At 43.9% G+C, this 18,311-nt stretch overlaps 1 protein-coding gene across 2 annotated transcripts in view; it reads right to left on the reverse strand.

Moving 5' to 3' along the window:
- Positions 1-18,311, reverse strand: part of LOC310648286 (WW domain-containing adapter protein with coiled-coil-like) — a 124,081-nt gene that overhangs the window by 30,418 nt on the left and 75,352 nt on the right. Inside the window, exons 8-10 of one of the 2 annotated variants that reach the window (XM_083376038.1) lie at positions 2,680-2,810; positions 974-1,092; positions 18-68 (exon numbers count right to left, since the gene is read on the reverse strand). In XM_083376038.1, the coding sequence (XP_083232164.1) occupies positions 18-68; positions 974-1,092; positions 2,680-2,810 (301 nt within the window). The remainder of the gene's footprint in view (positions 1-17; positions 69-973; positions 1,093-2,679; positions 2,811-18,311) is intronic. The other variant, XM_083376037.1, reaches the window with a different exon arrangement.

The following is an 18,311-nucleotide window of genomic DNA, read 5'->3' on the forward strand; positions in this document are numbered from 1 at the left end:
GAGCATTGGTGTCCAACCTTTTGGCTTGCCTGGGCTGCACTGAGTAAAGAGGAATTGTCTTGGGCCGCCTATAAAATATATAATGTAGTTAATGCATATAAATAAAACTTCATTTTTATATGAACTTATGGGGCCGCATTACTAGCTGTTAACTATTGTTAACTCCAGCAGCATCCACTTTCCCCCTCTGAGAAAGAGATGGGAGAAGGTAAAACATATGGCTTAGTAAGAGATGTGCAGTTTCTCTGAAATGTATTTAAGCCAAATTGTCTCTTAGGTTGTACAACAAAGTTTGTGTTCATGAGTTACTTTAAACCCAGTTTACTCTAGAATGAAGGTGATGGGAATTATTTTCATAAAAATCAAGGGAACGAGTGGGGAAAAAATCTACCTTTATCATGTTTCAAGTCTTACATAGCTCTCTGATATCTCCAGCTATGTAGTTCTTCAAATAAAAGTGAAGTATAAACATTTATTCTATTGCTTGGAAACAACTGAAATGGTTCTTATAAATTCGATAACTCAGTGTACTTTCATTCTGTATTTTACAATTAGCAATATTTGGGCTCAAAGTGGAAAATGTTTCTGGTTCAACAGAATCCAAATGTTTAATACACAACTATGCATAGCACTTAGGCAAATGCATTTGTTCAGGTCCAGCTTACTAGAGCCCTTGTGTTCTTTCAGCCAACTTGCACTATGTAATAAAAACATTAAAAGATACTTGTGGTTAAATTGTAAATTTAGCAGTATGATTAGTAGTTTGCAGAAGAGATATTTCTTCTTAAAATCAGAGTGACCCAGTTAAAATAAGGGAATATTAGATCCACAATTATTACCTTTAATTTAAAAACCCTATGTGTATGTGTAGATATGTGTAGATGAGAAAGCATGCCATTCAAAATGAGCATCTATAATCAACATTTCTAGAACAATTCATGGTTAAATCAATACTGAACTAATTTAAATTTACCTTGAATGCTGAAGACTTCGAGGAGAAGCAGGTTCATGACCTTGTGGTTTGTCAGCAATCACAGGCTGCTGAGACACTAATTGCAAAACTGGTCCTTGCTTAATACCTGAAGTAGCAACCTGAAATTTAAAACTTGATTAAATATCCAGATTTGTTCAAACAGCTATAATCAACAGACTGTCCCTCATCAATACTTATGCCAGAAAAATATATGTCCTAGTGTTATATCATACCAAGACTATTAGCTAAATTAATAACAAACACAAAACTTGTATTGAGATGTTCTAGCTCAGGGGTGTCAAACTCGCAACGTCACGTGACGTGTTGCGACATATCTTGACTTTTTTTCCATTGCCGGCAATGGGGTGGGCATGGTTTTGCCATGACGCATCCGGCCCGCGGGCCGGCAGTTTGACACCCCTGTTCTAGCTCACATTGTGATAACACAATCCTAAGAAATACAGCAAGGGCTGAATTTTTAACACCACGACCTCTTGGTTTGCTTGGCAAAGCATCCATGTAGCTTCCTTTGGGGGTATACAGGAATACAAAGGCCTTGGGATCTTGTGAATATTCAGTCACCTTCTATTTGGCCTGAACTGTTGCTGACTCAATCCCAGGTGGTGTAGTGAGCCTCTATGAGCACAAAAAGCAGCCAGCTAGAGTGTATGTAACAACCTTGTCACAAGTCACCTATTCAAATGCTAGACACAGGACTGTATCTTTTGTTGCTGGTGTTAACAATCAAACCAGTAACACAGAGATAGGAATACACACAAAAAATAAAGCTAGTTTTTTCTTCCTTCAGAAACCAATGCACACATTTAAGATTAGCTGTGAAAAATATCTTAAAATATTTCAGTCTTTTATTTGATAGAAGAAACATTACAATACAGAAAGTACTAAAATGGTTATCAATTGAATATTGTTGAGAATGCTTAAAATCTGCAGATGACACAGTGGTGAGGCTTTATTAGGAAGGGAGAGATTTCAAGATCTGGACACAATGGGTGAGATCGAATTTAACAGAGTCCTGCATTGAAGTAACAAAAATTAAAGCCACATGTATACAATGTGGAAGATCTAGAGCGGCAGTAGTACATATGAAAGGGTTCTGGGTGTCCTTGTCAACCACAGTACAAGCATGAGCCAGGATGTGATGCAGCTGCAAAGAGAAATGCTATCTCGGAATTCATTAACCATTAACCTGCTCCTATGTGGACCCAATTTTGGGAACCATAGTTCAAAAAGATTTACAAATTTAAACACATTTGGAGGAGAGCTACTCGGAGGCACAGTTAAAGAATCTGGAATGTTTAGATTACAAAAGAGAATTCTGAGAGGAGATATAATAGCAGTCTTCAAATATATGAAGGGCTGTCACACAGAAGAAGGAATAGATTTCTTCCCTATTTCCTTCAGGACCAATGGGTTTAAGTCAGTTAAGTCAGTTAATTAGCCAAATGGGTTAAAATTACAATGTTTTAAGTTAAGATATTAAATATACAAGCTGTTAGTCAAGGAAAAAGATGCTACATGAAATGGTGGCCTTTCCTTTGATGAAAGTTTTCATAAAGAAGGCTGGATGATCACCTCTCAGAGATACTCCATTGGATCGTGGATTGACCTTCCAATTCTATGATTCAATGAAAATACTGGAGACTAGCAATAAACAGTTTTATTCTCACAATACATTAAAAACTTACCTTTGGCTGTGATGATACAGATTTCAAAGGAACTGTGTTAGTCTGAGGCGTGCTTATTTTTGGAGATACATATGATCTTGGTGATGAAGCATCCGATGTTAAAGACATTGGGGACTGATTAGATGACTGAGCTGTGAATAAAATCATGACAGCATTATAAAAACCTATTGACTGAATATTTTTAAAGGAACAGTATTTTTATGACAGTTAAGACTGGCAAGCTTATAAATAAATTTGCTACTGTCACTGAGGCCAATGTTGTTATTACTGTATTAAATAAAAATCTTACACTGACAAGGCACACAACAGCTATTTGTGCCACTGCAATAAGTAATATCTAGGAAGTACTAGACAACCCATGACCTGTTGTTACTATTTCAGAGATATTTCCTTATCAGAAGGAATCAGAGCATCAGAAACCTTCCTTTATTCCTTAACCATTTGTTTCTCCCTCCTACAAATTCTTGCTGATTTGTTCATTTACTTTGCTTGTGGAAAGCTAGCAGGGAGAAAGTCAGTGGGGAAGCCAGCAGGAAGTTGTAAGCCAAGGCTGCTGCCAGGTGAGGGAGAAAGGGTCTACATGGGGGAATGGGTCAGGAAAGGGGTTGGGGCTGTGTGACAGGAGCTGCATGAGTTGGGGAGGGTGTGTGGGTGCACTAGGGGTGCCTCATGGATCAGGGAAGGTGCAAGGGGGCAGAATAGGCTGGTGGAACACATAGGACAGTGGCATGGGCTGAGAAGGGTGCATGGGGGTTCATTCCTCCCTCCCCTTTGAAGCAGACAGGTAAGTGGCTGCTGCTGGGTGGGGGAGTGAGGGATTGCAAGACTGGGTGGGAAACTGTCATGGAATGTTGAAGATGACAGCCAATAGCACTAAAACAGTCACAACTTTCCCAAATTCCCTCAGAATCATGTGTCCCAGATTTTGGATACGTTCAGTTACCTTGGTTGAAAAACTGTTGCCCTATGATGCATCATTTTGCTCACTTAGATCATGATAATGAGTTTTTTAGTAGTATATAAGTAAATTGTTTTCAACAGCCTTTTTTGGAACTGATAAGTGCATAAATTGCAGCAAATTAAACAAACAAAAAAAATAAATAAGCAAACAAATGTATGCTGTGATCTAGGGTTAGCTTCCTATGGGAACCACTTCCATAGCTTTATAATCTAAAAAACTAAGGACTGCACACAACATATAAATATCAAATTTCTCCTTGCATACTAAGTTAGCTAACTGTATTTAGAAAGAACAGATTTTGTTTATTTTCCCCATTTCTGAACTGCCCATCTCCCTCAAAGAGGAACTCTGGGGTGTGTACAATAAAACACAACACTGCCCAAACACTGAGCCATAAGCAGTGTGGACCAAGACTGAAGAATATGTTAACTATGGGCACAGTCCTGAAATATGTGTTCTGGGTAGAAGTGCTGGAGAGTGGAAAAAGGTGAAGGCCATGGTTAGTTCTGCATCGGGTTAAGGGGAGGTAGGTGTTGAAAGGGGGGCTTCAGGTTGCCTTCTGCTTCCTGCTTATCTTGAACTAAGAATTTTCAGGAACCCTTGTCAACTAGTATATTTGAATTTGTCTCTGGTTTTGATGCAAACCAAACATTACAGTTGAGTATTTGGCGTGAGATAAATGTGATTAAGATGCATTTAGTTCCAAGGTTGATTTACATTTTGAGAAGCCTTCCTGTATTTATTCTATCATATTATTGTAAACACACTTACAGGAAAGGGGCGTTGTCTTACCTGAATGCCTTTTCTCAGCATGACAATGGAGAATTGACAGATGGGTTGATCTTGCCTTTCTGCCCTAGAGACTAAGTCAATCAACCTTTGCCACGCCTCTCTTCCGGCTAGGAATCCCCAGTCACGACGAAGGCTCAGCAGTTGATGAGTATACAAGGTGGTGGCTCAATTTCCCCTGACACTGGACCGGATGTACCCTAGGGGGGAGTCATGCTGAGAAAAGGCATTCAGGTAAGACAACACCCCTTCTCCAGCATGACGAATGGAGAATCCACAGATGGGACATACCAAAGCTTCACTGTCCCAATGGGCGGGAAGACGTCTGGGCCTGTGTCCCACTATCTGACACTACTCTTTGGAGAACTCTCCTGCTAAATGAAGCATCTGCTGAGACGAATGTATCTAACTTATAATGCCTCACAAATGGGGAAGGGGATGACCACGTCGCCGCCTTGCATACTTCCTCTATCGATGCCTGTGTTGCCCAGGCCGCTGAAGTTGCAGCACTGCAAGTGGAGTGTGCCGTAATTCACCTTGGGGCTGGCAAGGAGTGTGCCTGGTACTATGCAAGCCCTAATCCATCTGCCTATAGTAGAGGCAGACACCTTCTGACCCATTGAAGAGGGCTGGAATGAAACAAAGAGGGCTTCAGATTTTCGAAAGGAGGCAGTTCACTTAATATAGCGACGCAATGCTCTACGAACGTCCAAGGTGTGCCATTTACGTTCCAATTCGTGGGACGGCTCTGGACAAAAATCTGGCAGCACAATCTCCTGTGCTCTGTGAAACAATGAGTTGACCTTGGGAACAAATGAGGGGTCTAAGTGTAAGACCACCCTGTCCTTGTGAAAAAATACACAAGTCATCTCTAATAGAAAGTGCTGCCAATTCCGAGATGCCCCTAGCCGATGTCACGGCTACTAGGAAGGTGACCTTAAGTGTCAAAAACCGCAGAGAGGAGGTTCTGATGGGCTCAAATTGAGATGAAGTGAGAGCCTGCAAGACCTTGGACAGGTCCCAAGAGGGATATCTGTGGACCACGGGTGGCTTGGTGTTGACTGCTCCCTTGATAAAGGACCGTACCATAGGGTGCTGAGCCAAGGGTTCTGAGGTGCCATATGTGATCACCGTGGACAGAGCAGCGACTTGCCTGCAAATAGTGTTGGGTGCTAAGCCCTTTTGAAGCCCCTCCAGTAAGTAATCCAAGATTCTTGGAACAGGAATGGTAGCCGGATCTAATTGTTGTCTCCCACACCAGTTACAGGAATCCTTCCATGTGGAATCATAAATTCTATTGGTCGCAGGCTGTCTTGAAGCCTGAATCATGTTAATCACGCCTGATGGGTAGGTCTCCTCTGCTAGGAGTCTCCTTTCAAATGCCAGGCTGTTAGCTGGAGCCACTGAGGCTCTGGATGTTGTAGAGCCCCTTGGCTGAGGGAGATCCAATCTTGAGGTATCCTCCACGGAGGAGATATCGATAGGCCTACAAGGTCGGCATACCACAGCTGTCGTGGCTGGTGGGGAGCAATGAGTATCACCTCTGCCCGTTCCTGCAGTATCTTTCAGATAACTGCTTGGATCAGAGGGACAGGAGGGAACGCATACAGGAGCTCTCTGGACCATGGGCTGCGGAGGGCATCTACCCTTTCTGCCCCTGGAGACGGGAACCAGGAGAAGAATCTTGGGAGCTGGGAATTTGCTGGGGTAGTGAACAAGTCCAGCGCTGGATGACCGAACCTCTCCTATATTTCCCTGAGGAGATCTGGGTGTAGGCGCCACACGGAGTGGTCCACTGTTGCCCTGCTCAAAAAATCTGCTTGGTGATTCATCTCTCCCAAGATGTGCTCCGCCTTGAAGGACAAGAGGTTGGTCTCTGCCCAGGTTCCTAATAATTGAACCTCGGCCATGAGGGACCTGGAGTGGGTACCCCCTTGCCTGTTGATATGGGCTTTCACCACGACGTTGTCCGTGAGGACTAGAACGTGTCGCCTTGCCACTGTGTGGCGAAAGTGGCGTAGAGCCAGATGAATAGCTCTGAGTTCCAACCAGTTTACGTTGTGCTTCAGATCTAACCGGGACCACCGACCTTGGGCCAACTGGGATTGCAGGTGCGCTCCCCAGGTGAACAAGCTGGCATCCGATGTTAGGATGAGTTGGTTGGGCTCCTTGAATAAGGTCCCCCTGTCCATTGCTGGAGAGACCCACCACTGTAGGGATTGCAGGGTCTGTGCTGGGACCTGTACCCTGTGGTTGGAGGAACAGGTGCCTAGTCTCTGGAATGGGAGCAGGAACCATTGGAGGGTTCTGGACTGGAGTCGAACCCAAGAAACTACTGCTATGCAGGAAACCATCTTTCCTAGCAGTTGCGAAAGGACTGCCAGGGCAACTACTCGTTCTCTTTGAACTTGGGAGACTAGGGATCGGATACGGTCCCGACGTCCCTGAGACAAGTAAACCTCGCACCTCCTTGTGTGTATCACCGTGCCCAGGTGAAGGATGCGGGTGGAGGGAATTGTCTGGCTCTTTTGAAAATTCACCGAAAACCCGTGGTCCTGGAGAGTCTTGATGGACAATGCCAGGTCTGACTGAGCCAACTGGACTGAGGAGGATTTGATAAGGAAGTCGTCCAGATAACACTGGACACACACCGGAATGGCTCTCAGATGCGCGGCTAGTGCAGCCAGGACCTTTGTGAATGCTCTGGGGGCCGATGATAGGCCGAATGGTAGAGATCTGTATTGAAAGTGGTGGCCTGTGTAGCAGAACCTGAGAAATTTGTGATGCCCGAGAAGGATGGGAATGTGCACGTAGGCCTCCGTCAGATCGATGGACGTTAGGAGGTCCCCCCTTCTGATGCCTGCTAAGATGGATTGGAGCGTCTGCATTTTGAATTTTTTCTATAACAAGTGGGTATTTAGTTTCTTTAAATCCAGGATCGCTATCCATCCTCCCAATCTCTTCAGGACAATGAACAGAATGGAATAAAAAACCCGTCCTTTTTGCCCTGCTGGTACCGGTTCTATGGCCTGAATTTCCAGGAGATGTCGAATTGCCTCCTTCATGAGGCGTCTTTTGACCGGATTTTTGGAAGATGGGCAAGAGACAAAATGCCTCGGGGGAATGGACTTGAACTCGAGTCAAGCCGAATCTGATGGTGTTGAGGACCCAGAGATCTGTAGTGATGTTCTCCTGTCTGTGTGCAGAGAGCCAACCTGGCCCCTATGGGAGAGGTACTCTTGTTGTCACTTGGACCGTCTGAAGGGATGGCCTCCCGCGCCCCGAAAGGGCCGTTTGGCCTGAAATTGCTGCCTGGGTCTATCCCTGTTACCAGATCTGTCGAATTGACCTTCTGGTCTGGGAGGATAAGGGCGGGAGTAATGAGTAAACTCTGAGCCTGTGTAGGTCAGGCGAAAGGACTGCCTGCGGGCACAAGGGGTAGCTCTCCTGTCTGTTCTCCTGATCAGAGGGGACACGACCTTACGCTTATCCTTATTCTCGATAAGGATTTAGTGCCTCTCCAAATAACTGGTCCCCCTTGTAAGGGGCTGAGGCCAACCTCCACTTGGATCTAGCATCCGCTTGCCAGTGTCTGAGCCACAGAGGTCTGTGGGAGGTGATGTTAGATGCTAATGCCCAGGAGGAAAATCTGGCCTTGTGCAAAGATGAATCAGCCATGTACAGGTGAAACTCGAAAAATTAGAATATTGTGCAAAAGTTCATTTCAGTAATGCAACTTAAAAGGGGAAACTAATATATGAGATAGACTCATTACATGCAAAGCAAGATAGTTCAAGCCGTGATTTGTCATAATTGTGATGATTATGGCGTACAGCTCATGAAAACCCCAAATCCACAATCTCAAAAAATTAGAATATTGTGAAAAGGTGCAATATTCTAGGCTCAAAGTGTCTCACTCTAATCAGCTAATTAAGCCATAACACCTGCAAAGGGTTCCTGAGCCTTTAAATGGTCTCTCAGTCTGGTTCAGTAGGAATCACAATCATGGGGAAGACTGCTGACCTGACAGTTGTGCAGAAAACCATCATTGACACCCTCCATAAGGAGGGAAAGCCTCAAAAGGTAATTGCAAAAGAAGTTGAATGTTCCCCAAGTGCTGTATCAAAGCACATTAATAGAAAGTTATGTGGAAGGGAAAAGTGTGGAAGAAAAAGGTGCACAAGCAGCAGGGATGATCGCAGCCTGGAGAGGATTGTCAGGAAAAGGCCATTCAAAAGTGTTGGGGACTTTCACAAGGAGTGGACTGAGGCTGGAGTCAGTGCATCAAGAGCCACCACACACACACTGATCCTGGACATGGGCTTCAAATGTTGTATTCCTCTTGTCAAGCTGCTCCTGAACAACAAACAAGGTCAGAAGCGTCTTACCTGGGCTAAAGAAAAACAGACCTGGTCTGTTGCTCACTGGTCCAAAGTCCTCTTTTCTGATGAGAGCAAATTTGCATCTCATTTGGAAACCAAGGACCCAGAGTCTGGAGGAAGAATGGAGAGGCACACACTGCAAGATGCTTGAAGTCCAGTGTGAAGTTTCCACAGTCTGTGTTGATTTGGGGAGCCATGTCATCTGCTGGCGTTGGTCCACTGTGCTTCATTAAGTCCAGGGTCAACGCAGCCGTCTACCAGGAGATTTTGGAGCACTTCATGCTTCCTTCCGCAGACGAGCTTTATAGGGATGCTGACTTCATTTTCCAGCAGGACTTGGCACCTGCCCACACTGCCAAAAGCACCAAAACCTGGTTCAATGAGCGTGGGATTACTGTGCTTGATTGGCCAGCAAACTCGCTGACCTGAACCCCATAGAGAATCTATGGGGCACTGCCAAGAGAAAGATGAGAGACATGAGACCGAACAATGCAGAAGAGCTGAAGGCCGCTATTGAAGCATCCTAGTCTTCCATAACACCTCAGCAGTGCCACAGGCTGATAGCTTCCATGCCACGCCGCATTGAGGCAGTAATTGCTGCAAAAGGGGCCGAAACCAAGTACTGAGTACATATGCATGCTTATACTTTTCAGAGGTCCGATATTGTTCTATGTACACTCCTTGTTTTATTGATTGCATGTAATATTCTAATTTTCTGAGATTGTGGATTTGGGGTTTTCATGATCTGTACGCCATAATCATCACAATTATGACAAATCACGGCTTGAACTATCTTGCTTTGCATGTAATGAGTCTATCTCATATATTAGTTTCCCCTTTTAAGTTGCATTACTGAAATAAATGAACTTTTGCACGATATTCTAATTTTTCGAGTTTCACCTGTATTCAGATGCAGCCACTAATTTATTTAGATCTTGGTGCATCCGTACCTCTTCTGGCGGGACCCTAGCCTGCAACTGGCAAAGCCAGAGCAGAGAGGTTCTGGAGAAAAAAGAAGTTGATGAAGCTGCCTTGACCGCCCATGCTAAGGCTTGATGGGTCCTGCAGAAATTAAGCTCTGCCTTCTTATCCTCGGACTTCAGAGCCTCCGCTATATCTCCAGGCACAGCGAAGGATGAAACCAAAGGTGCTAAGGGCTCATCTGATGTGGGGACTGCTAGCACCTCTGACAGTGCTGGAGCCATATTATATAACCTTTTATCGGTTCCCCCCGGAGATAGAAAAGTACCTGGCGCTCCCCATTGTCTTTGGACAACATCGTGAAAAAGGGGAGGGCAGGGAATGTCCTGTTGAGTAAAGACTGGTTCCGAAAAAACCTTACTGGTAGACGCTTGGCTGGTGGAACATTCAGCCTGAGAAACACTTTTAGGACCAAATTGGGCAGTGCTCCTGGCCTTATGAAGCAAGGATTTGAAGAGGGCCGGATTAAACAGGCCTATGAAAGGAGGGGGGTCAGGAGATAACTCCTCATCTTTTGACATCCCCTGCTCTCTCTGATCCTCATCCCCTGTGAACGTCATCCTGCTTCTTGAGGAATGTGAGGGGGAAACTGACCTCTGATATGCGGCAGACACCGCCTGGGGACGATATGACATGTTGCTGTGAGATGAATATTCCGATGCTATCCGAGCTGCCTGGTGCAGGGTCAAAGCTATGCCTTGGGCAATGGCCTGAGAAATCAGCAACTGCAGTCGTTCTGACAGTTCTGGCTCCTGAGCATCTGGAGGGTGAAGCCCCACTGCTGTGGGAGTGAATATGGCCTCCGGGCCCAGGGGCCTAGCTGTAGTAGGAGGACCAGGGATCTGAAGGCCGAACCCTTCACTGGAAGGGGAAGCCATCTCCACCTGGTCTATCACAGGAAAATTGAACTGACCTGCCTCACCCTCTGGGGACCAGGCAGCCGAAGGAGAAGGAGCTTGGTGAGGGCCAAAAACCGATGCCTCCATAGAAACAGAAGTACTCTGACCAACCTTTGTATCCTTCCTTTGCCTTGCAGCTTTGGAGAATTGCCTTTCCAATGCCTGGTGCCTCCTACTTGCTTCTTTCTCCGCAGCTTTGGAAGACCTTTTGCCAGAGATAGCTTTGGATCTGAGCTTCCCAGCAGCCTCCTGCTTGGCTGATTTGGGTTTCTTGCATCTGGGTGAACTGATAGAGGCACCTTGTACCTGAGCTGTAGATTCATCTGCCATTATGACACTTAGAGATATCCTGGAAATGGCAATCACAATGTGTTTACAAAAGCTAGGTGAACTCAATAGTAAAGAGCTTAGTTGTGGTTTGAAGTGGTGGCGACACAACCAACTTAATGGGATAGCCAGCACGCACACAATCCTGGAGGTGGCAGCAAGACCAACTTAATGGTACGGCCAGCACACATATGACTCCAATAGTGGCGGCAAGACCAACTTAATGGTACGGCCAGCACATGTATGAATCCGTTGGTGGCGGCAAGACCAACTTAATGGTACGGCCACACGTAAAGTTCTGTTGGTGGCGGCAAGACCAACTTAATAGTACGGCCAGCACACTCCAATATTCTGTTGGTTGCAGCAAGACCAAGTTAATGGGGTAGCCAGCACACTATAAGCAGTAAAACTGCTAGGAAAATGGAGGTAGTTAAGACAGGCACCCAGCCACGCCCTGAAACCTTGGAAATGCCTGAGCAATTGCACACCTCCGTGAAAGCTATGAGGCTGGCGGCTGTCATTGCTGTTTTGTTATTACAATGAGAGCTGCCCAGTAGTCTGAAAGCACCTTGAAGGAAGTGATTTTGTCTTTCTGAATGGCCTGGGAAATGATCGTGCAGTTTTCAAAATGGCGTTTTCAAAATGGCGGCCGCCAGTAAAACGACCTCCTGCTCTGATGCTAGACACAATTAACCGATTGTAGCAGCAGATTCAATGGTCGGGGCAAGAAAGTTGCTAGCTGGATGTGCCCAATTAAGTCTATTTGCTGCTAATTTGCCCTCACTGGAAGGGAGGATTCCCCCCCCCCTCGGGAACAACAGCGGTGCCCAAAATGGCGACCGCTACACTTGTGGCTTGCCTAGAAGCTAAAAGTATTATTTTTTTTAATTTTAATTCCATTTATATCCCGCCCTTCTCCGAAGACTCAGGGCGGCTTACAAGCTTAGCAGTAGGCTTCATTCTATGTATATGCCTGCTTATTAGGGCTTTCACACACACCCCACGCGGCATTATTACAAAGTCAGCTTAATTGCCCCCAACAATCTGGGTCCTCATTTTACCTACCTCGGAAGGATGGAAGGCTGAGTCAACCTTGAGCCTGGTGGGATGCGAACCTGCACTAATTGCAGGCAGCTGGTGTTACTTAAGGAGGCATTAGCCCACTGCTCCACCAAGGCTCTTGGTGGACCTTGAGGCTTCAGCCGAAGCCTGTAAAAAAACCGATCAGCCTCACAGCGGTTTAAATTTCAGCGCTGATATCAGCGCAGAGAAAGGGAAGGGAAGGGAAGATACAACCTGAGAAGAATACAATGGTGTTGCCTTTCTACTAGAGCCAACCTTCACGTCTCTCTTGGACTAAGACTAAGTCGTGACTGGGGATTCCTAGCCGGAAGAAGAGAGGCGTGGCAAAGGTTGAATGACTTAGTCTCTAGGGCAGAAAGGCAAGATCAACCCATCTGTGGATTCTCCATTTGTCATGCTGGAGAACAGAATACATTTGGCAAGTTTTCTGTAAGATTTTCATTGTGCAAATTACAATTAGCTATTGGGAAGACAGATTTAACTTCAGTTTATCACTGGGCATTTTGTCTTTGATCATTGGCTGGCATAAGGAACTTCAGAATTCAGCTGTATGGACTTCAGAGTTACTATTTGGCCTATTGGAATCCTGGCAAGCACTAGGATTTCTGTACTTAATTCTAGAAGATATATACAGTCATGGCCGAAATTGTTGGCACCCCAGAAATTTTTCCAGAAAATCAAGTATTTCTCACAGAAAAGTATTGCAGGAACACATGTTTTGCTATACACAGGTTTATTCCCTTTGTGTGTATTGGAACACAACAAAAAAAGGGAGGAAAAAAGCAAATTGGACATAATGTCAAACAAAACTCCAAAAATGGGCTGGACAAAATTATTGGCACCCTTAACTTAATATTTGGTTGCACACCCTTTGGAAAAAATAACTGAAATCAGCCGCTTCCTATAACCATCAATAAGCTTCTTACACCTCTCACCCAGAATTTTGGACCACTCTTGCTTTGCAAACTGCTCCAGGTCTCTCTTATTGGAAGGGCACCTTTTCCCAACAGCAATTTTAAGATCTCTCCACAGGTGTTCAATGGGATTCAGATCTGGACTCATTGCTGGCCACTTCAGAACTCTCCAGCGCTTTCTTGCCATCCATTTCTGGGTGCTTTTTGACGTATGTTTGGGGTCATTGTCCTGCTGGAAGACCCAAGATCTCGGATGCAAACCCAGCTTTCTGACACTGGGCTCTACAGTGCGACCCAAAATCCTTTGGTAATCCTCAGATTTCATGATGCCTTGCACACATTCAAGGTACCCAGTGCCAGAGGTAGCAAAACAACCCCAAAACATCATTGAACCTCCACCATATTTCACTGTAGGTACTGTGTTCTTTTCTTTGTAGGCCTCATTTCGTTTTCGGTAAACAGTAGAATGATGTGCTTTACCAAAAAGCTCTATCTTGGTGTCATCTGTCCACAAGATGTTTTCCCAGAAGGATTTTGGCTTACTCAAGTACATTTTGGCAAACTGTAATCTTGCTTTTTTATGTCTCTGTGTCAGCAGTGGGGTCCTCCTGGGTCTCCTGCCATAGCGTTTCATTTCATTTAAATGTTGACGGATAGTTCGCGCTGACACTGATGCTCCCTGAGCCTGCAGGACAGCTTGCATTCCTTTGGAACTTGTTTGGGGCTGCTTATCCACCATCCGGACTATCCTGCGTTGCAACCTTTCATCAATTTGTCTCTTCCGTCCACGACCAGGGACATTAGCTACAGTGCCATGGGTTGCAAACTTCTTGATAATGTTGCGCACTGTGGACAAAGGCAAATCTAGATCTCTGGAGATGGACTTGTAACCTTGAGATTGTTGATATTTGTCCACAATTTTGGTTCTCAAAATCCTCAGACAGTTTTCTTCTCCTCTTTCTGTTGTCCATGCTTCGTGTGGCACACACAATGCAAAGACTAAGTGAACTTATCTCCTTATCTGCTTTCAGGTGTGATTTTTATATTGCCCACACCTTTTACTTGCCCCAGGAGAGTTTAAAGGAGCATCACATGCTTGAAACAATCTTATTTATCCACAATTTTGAAAGGGTGCCAATAATTTTGTCCAGCCCATTTTTGGAGTTTTGTTTGACATTATGTCCAATTTGCTTTTTTTCCTCCCTTTTTTTGTTGTGTTCCAATACACACAAAGGGAATAAACCTGTGTATAGCAAAACATGTGTTCCTGCAATACTTTTCTGTGAGAAATACTTGATTTTCTGGAAAAATTTCTGGGGTGCCAACAATTTCGGCCATGACTGTATGGAAAATATTGACCCATTTATGAAAATCTTATAGTATTAGATAATCCCGGTTTAACTATAGTGGATTTTTTTAAATGGGTGGATTAAGATGGAGCTCTTCTATTATTATTACTAGGCATCAACTCAGCCCTGTGGAGGCTATTTTAACACACTTGTCATACTGAACAAATCTGATTTACCCCTCAGAGTACTTCTTGCTATTTTATTGAACTGTAGTATTTGTTATTTGATCTAGTTGGAGCAGATGTTATTATTACTTCTTAAATTTGTAATTTTGGAGAAATGAGCTGTGATTTCTCAAGTTAAATCTTTTTAAGAAAATTGATGAAACTGATAGTAATGGTATCTGGAATAATGAGTTTAAATGTCCTGGTAAACCTGTGTATAATCACTTTAAATAGTTTTCTATGATCTTAAAATGAGATTAATAGAAAGAAGATTGCTTAACATAAATCAGATACAATCTTTTATATATGCTGGTGTAATTGCCCAAAAGATGGACATTAATTCACATGGTTGAAGCAGTTCTAACTGCCACACGTAGGACTGAAATAAATAGGGTAAATAAGGCTCTGAATCAATTTTTCTGTGTTAATTATGGTTACCGTATATTCCTAGTATTTGATATATACAGAATTATGGAGTTTGGGGGCTGACTAAAAGAATGTCCATACAACAATGGAAAGCTAAATTTACAACTGATTTGCAGCAATAGATGATTGTTGTATTTGTCCACATTTAAATTAGACCTTGTATGTGTGTGCATGTGCTTCTTTTGCCAAAATAGCAAGGAGGAAACCTTTAAACGATAAAGTCAAATTATTTTGAAGTTATTCTGTTTCTAATGTGACTTTCCAGGACTCTTTATTCTTTAATATCACAGCTACTAAATTTGAGGTTATATTCTTAATATTGTTGCATATACTGTATGTATACAAGTAGTCCTCAGTTAACAACCATTCATTCAGCGACCATTCAAAGTTGCAATGGCACTGAATGAGTGGTATTTATGACTGGTCCTCAAAGTTCCAGCTGTTGCTGCACCCCCAGTCACATGATTATGATTGAGGCGCTTGGCAACTAGCTTACAGTTATGATGGTCACAGAGTCCCATGGTAATGTTGTCACCATTTGTGACCTTTCTTATCAGCTTCCCACAAGCAAAGTCAATTGAGAAGCCAGCAAGGAATGTTGTAAGTCACTTCAGCCTTTTCTCCCGAGGAACCCCATTATGGTGTATGAGATCTCAGGGAACTCTAACTCTATAAAGCACAATCATTCTGTAGCACTCCCTCCCCAACACACCTGCGCTTATGCAGCAGAGCAGTGAAACCTCCTCGAACACACTCACCATAGCAACCCCACACCTCACTCCATAGTGCTCACCTACCCACAATCCTGCTTGTGAGCTGCCCAAAACTTGCAACTTCCTGCCAGCTTTCCCACTGACTTTGATGGTGGGTATGCGGCACTAAGTCACAAGTCGTGGTCACATGAGGTCATCACTTAATGACCCACAATCCTCACTTAACAATGGCAACAGAGACAGCTGGGATTCCTGTTACTAAGTCAGGGGTCATGTGATATAGCACTTTATGACTGTTATCACTTAGCAATTGCTGTCCCAATTACTGTCATTAAGCAAATACTACTTGTAGGTTGATTTCTATTAGATCAATATAATAAAAACTACCCAATCCAAGGTACTAGAAACATCTGAAAATATGTATTTTCTGTAGTGCATAAACAGTAACTTTAAATTGCAATCAGAAGGTTGCATATACCACTGAACAGATATGATCTTCACATACAATCAGCCCTTCAAGACACCAAAGTTATGAATACTAGTACTACTTTTATTATAAAGTTACAGTAACAGAATTTTGCAAGTCTGAAAATGCCTCTCTCCTCCCTGCCTTTTATGTCTATCAAGATTCTCAGTCATCTAGGTCATGGTTGTCCCAAAGGTGCTTTTTCAAGAGGCAACTGGACTTTCTTGTTTTTCTTTGAAGACGTTTCGCTTCTCATCCAAGAGGCTTCTTCAGCTCTAACTGGATGGTGGAGAATGGAAGGATTTATAAATGGCCAGCTGTCTGCAAGGAATGTAAATCCTTCCATTCCCCACCATCCAAAGCTGAATAAACTTCTGGGATGAGAAGCGAAACGTCTTCAAAGAAAAACAAGAAAGTCCAGTTGCCTCTTGAAAAAGCACCTTTGGGACATCCCTGCCTTTTACATTCCAGAGAACTAGGGAGGGTCAACTCTGAGATGCTTGCTCAAATTACATCCCTGCTTTGGACTCAGATTTCGCTTATTTGACCACTGTCTAGGTTGCACATGTTCCTCCTGTCTCAAGGCTGCTCACACAGCCCATTACACATACAGAGCAAACCTTGATTTGAAAGTTAAGTGGATTTCTAATAACTAAGAATACATTTATTGTGCAGACCCAAAACATGAGATCCACATCTTCACAGGCAGGTGTGCCTGTTGGACACACAGAGATTACTCAACCTGTCCCTGTTAGAAAGTCTAGTCCTTTTAAAACTAGGGGCAAAACTTCAGAAGCTGTGTACTGAGGCTGAGAAAACCAGAGGCCTGTATTCCACAGCCTCCAATTAACATTTGGGAATTTTCAAGAAGTTGGAATAGTCCAGCTAACTTGTTTTCTTAGCAACATTTTCAGATGTGGTTTGCCACTACCTTCTTCCTAGGGCTGAGAACAGTCAAGTAGCCCAAAGTTACCAGCTTGCTTTGTGTCTAAGGCAGGACCAGGATTCACAATTTCCTGGTTTCTAGCCTCTACATCAGGGGTGTCAAACTGCCGGCCTGTGGGCCGGATGCATCATGCTGAAACCGTGCCCACCCCATTGGCGGCAATGGAAAAAAAGTTGTGATACATCGTGACACGTCACGTGATGAGTTTGACACCCCTGCTTTACATCAAACTGTTTATTAGCTTTATTATAAGTGTTCCCTCTAAAAATACTATGTGAAACAAAAATATATGCTAAAAGGTAATGATATAGTAATATAGTATACAGGTGAAACTCGAAAAATTAGAATATCGTGCAAAAGTTCATTTATTTCAGTAATGCAACTTAAAAGGGGAAACTAATATATGAGATAGACTCATTACATGCAAAGCAAGATAGTTCAAGCCGTGATTTGTCATAATTGTGATGATTATGGCGTACAGCTCATGAAAACCCCAAATCCACAATCTCAGAAAATTAGAATATTGTGAAAAGGTGCACTATTCTAGGCTCAAAGTGTCCCACTCTAATCAGCTAATTAAGCCATAACACCTGCAAAGGGTTCCTGAGCCTTTAAATGGTCTCTCAGTCTGGTTCAGTAGGAATCACAATCATGGGGAAGACTGCTGACCTGACAGTTGTGCAGAAAACCATCATTGACACCCTCCATAAGGAGGGAAAGCCTCAAAAGGTAATTGCAAAAGAAGTTGAATGTTCCCCAAGTGCTGTATCAAAGCACATTAATAGAAAGTTATGTGGAAGGGAAAAGTGTGGAAGAAAAAGGTGCACAAGCAGCAGGGATGACCGCAGCCTGGAGAGGATTGTCAGGAAAAGGCCATTCAAAAGTGTTGGGGACTTTCAAAAGGAGTGGACTGAGGATGGAGTCATCAAGAGCCACCACACACAGACGGATCCTGGACATGGGCTTCAAATGTCGTATTCCTTTTGTCAAGCCGCTCCTGAACAACAAACAAGGTCAGAAGCGTCTTACCTGGGCTAAAGAAAAACAGACCTGGTCTGTTGCTCACTGGTCCAAAGTCCTCTTTTCTGATGAGAGCAACTTTTGCATCTCATTTGGAAACCAAGGACCCAGAGTCTGGAGGAAGAATGGAGAGGCACACACTGCAAGATGCTTGAAGTCCAGTGTGAAGTTTCCACAGTCTGTGTTGATTTGGGGAGCCATGTCATCTGCTG

The sequence above is a fragment of the Vipera ursinii genome, assembly GCF_947247035.1.
Source record: "Vipera ursinii genome assembly, chromosome: W".
Lineage (NCBI taxonomy): Eukaryota > Metazoa > Chordata > Lepidosauria > Squamata > Viperidae > Vipera > Vipera ursinii.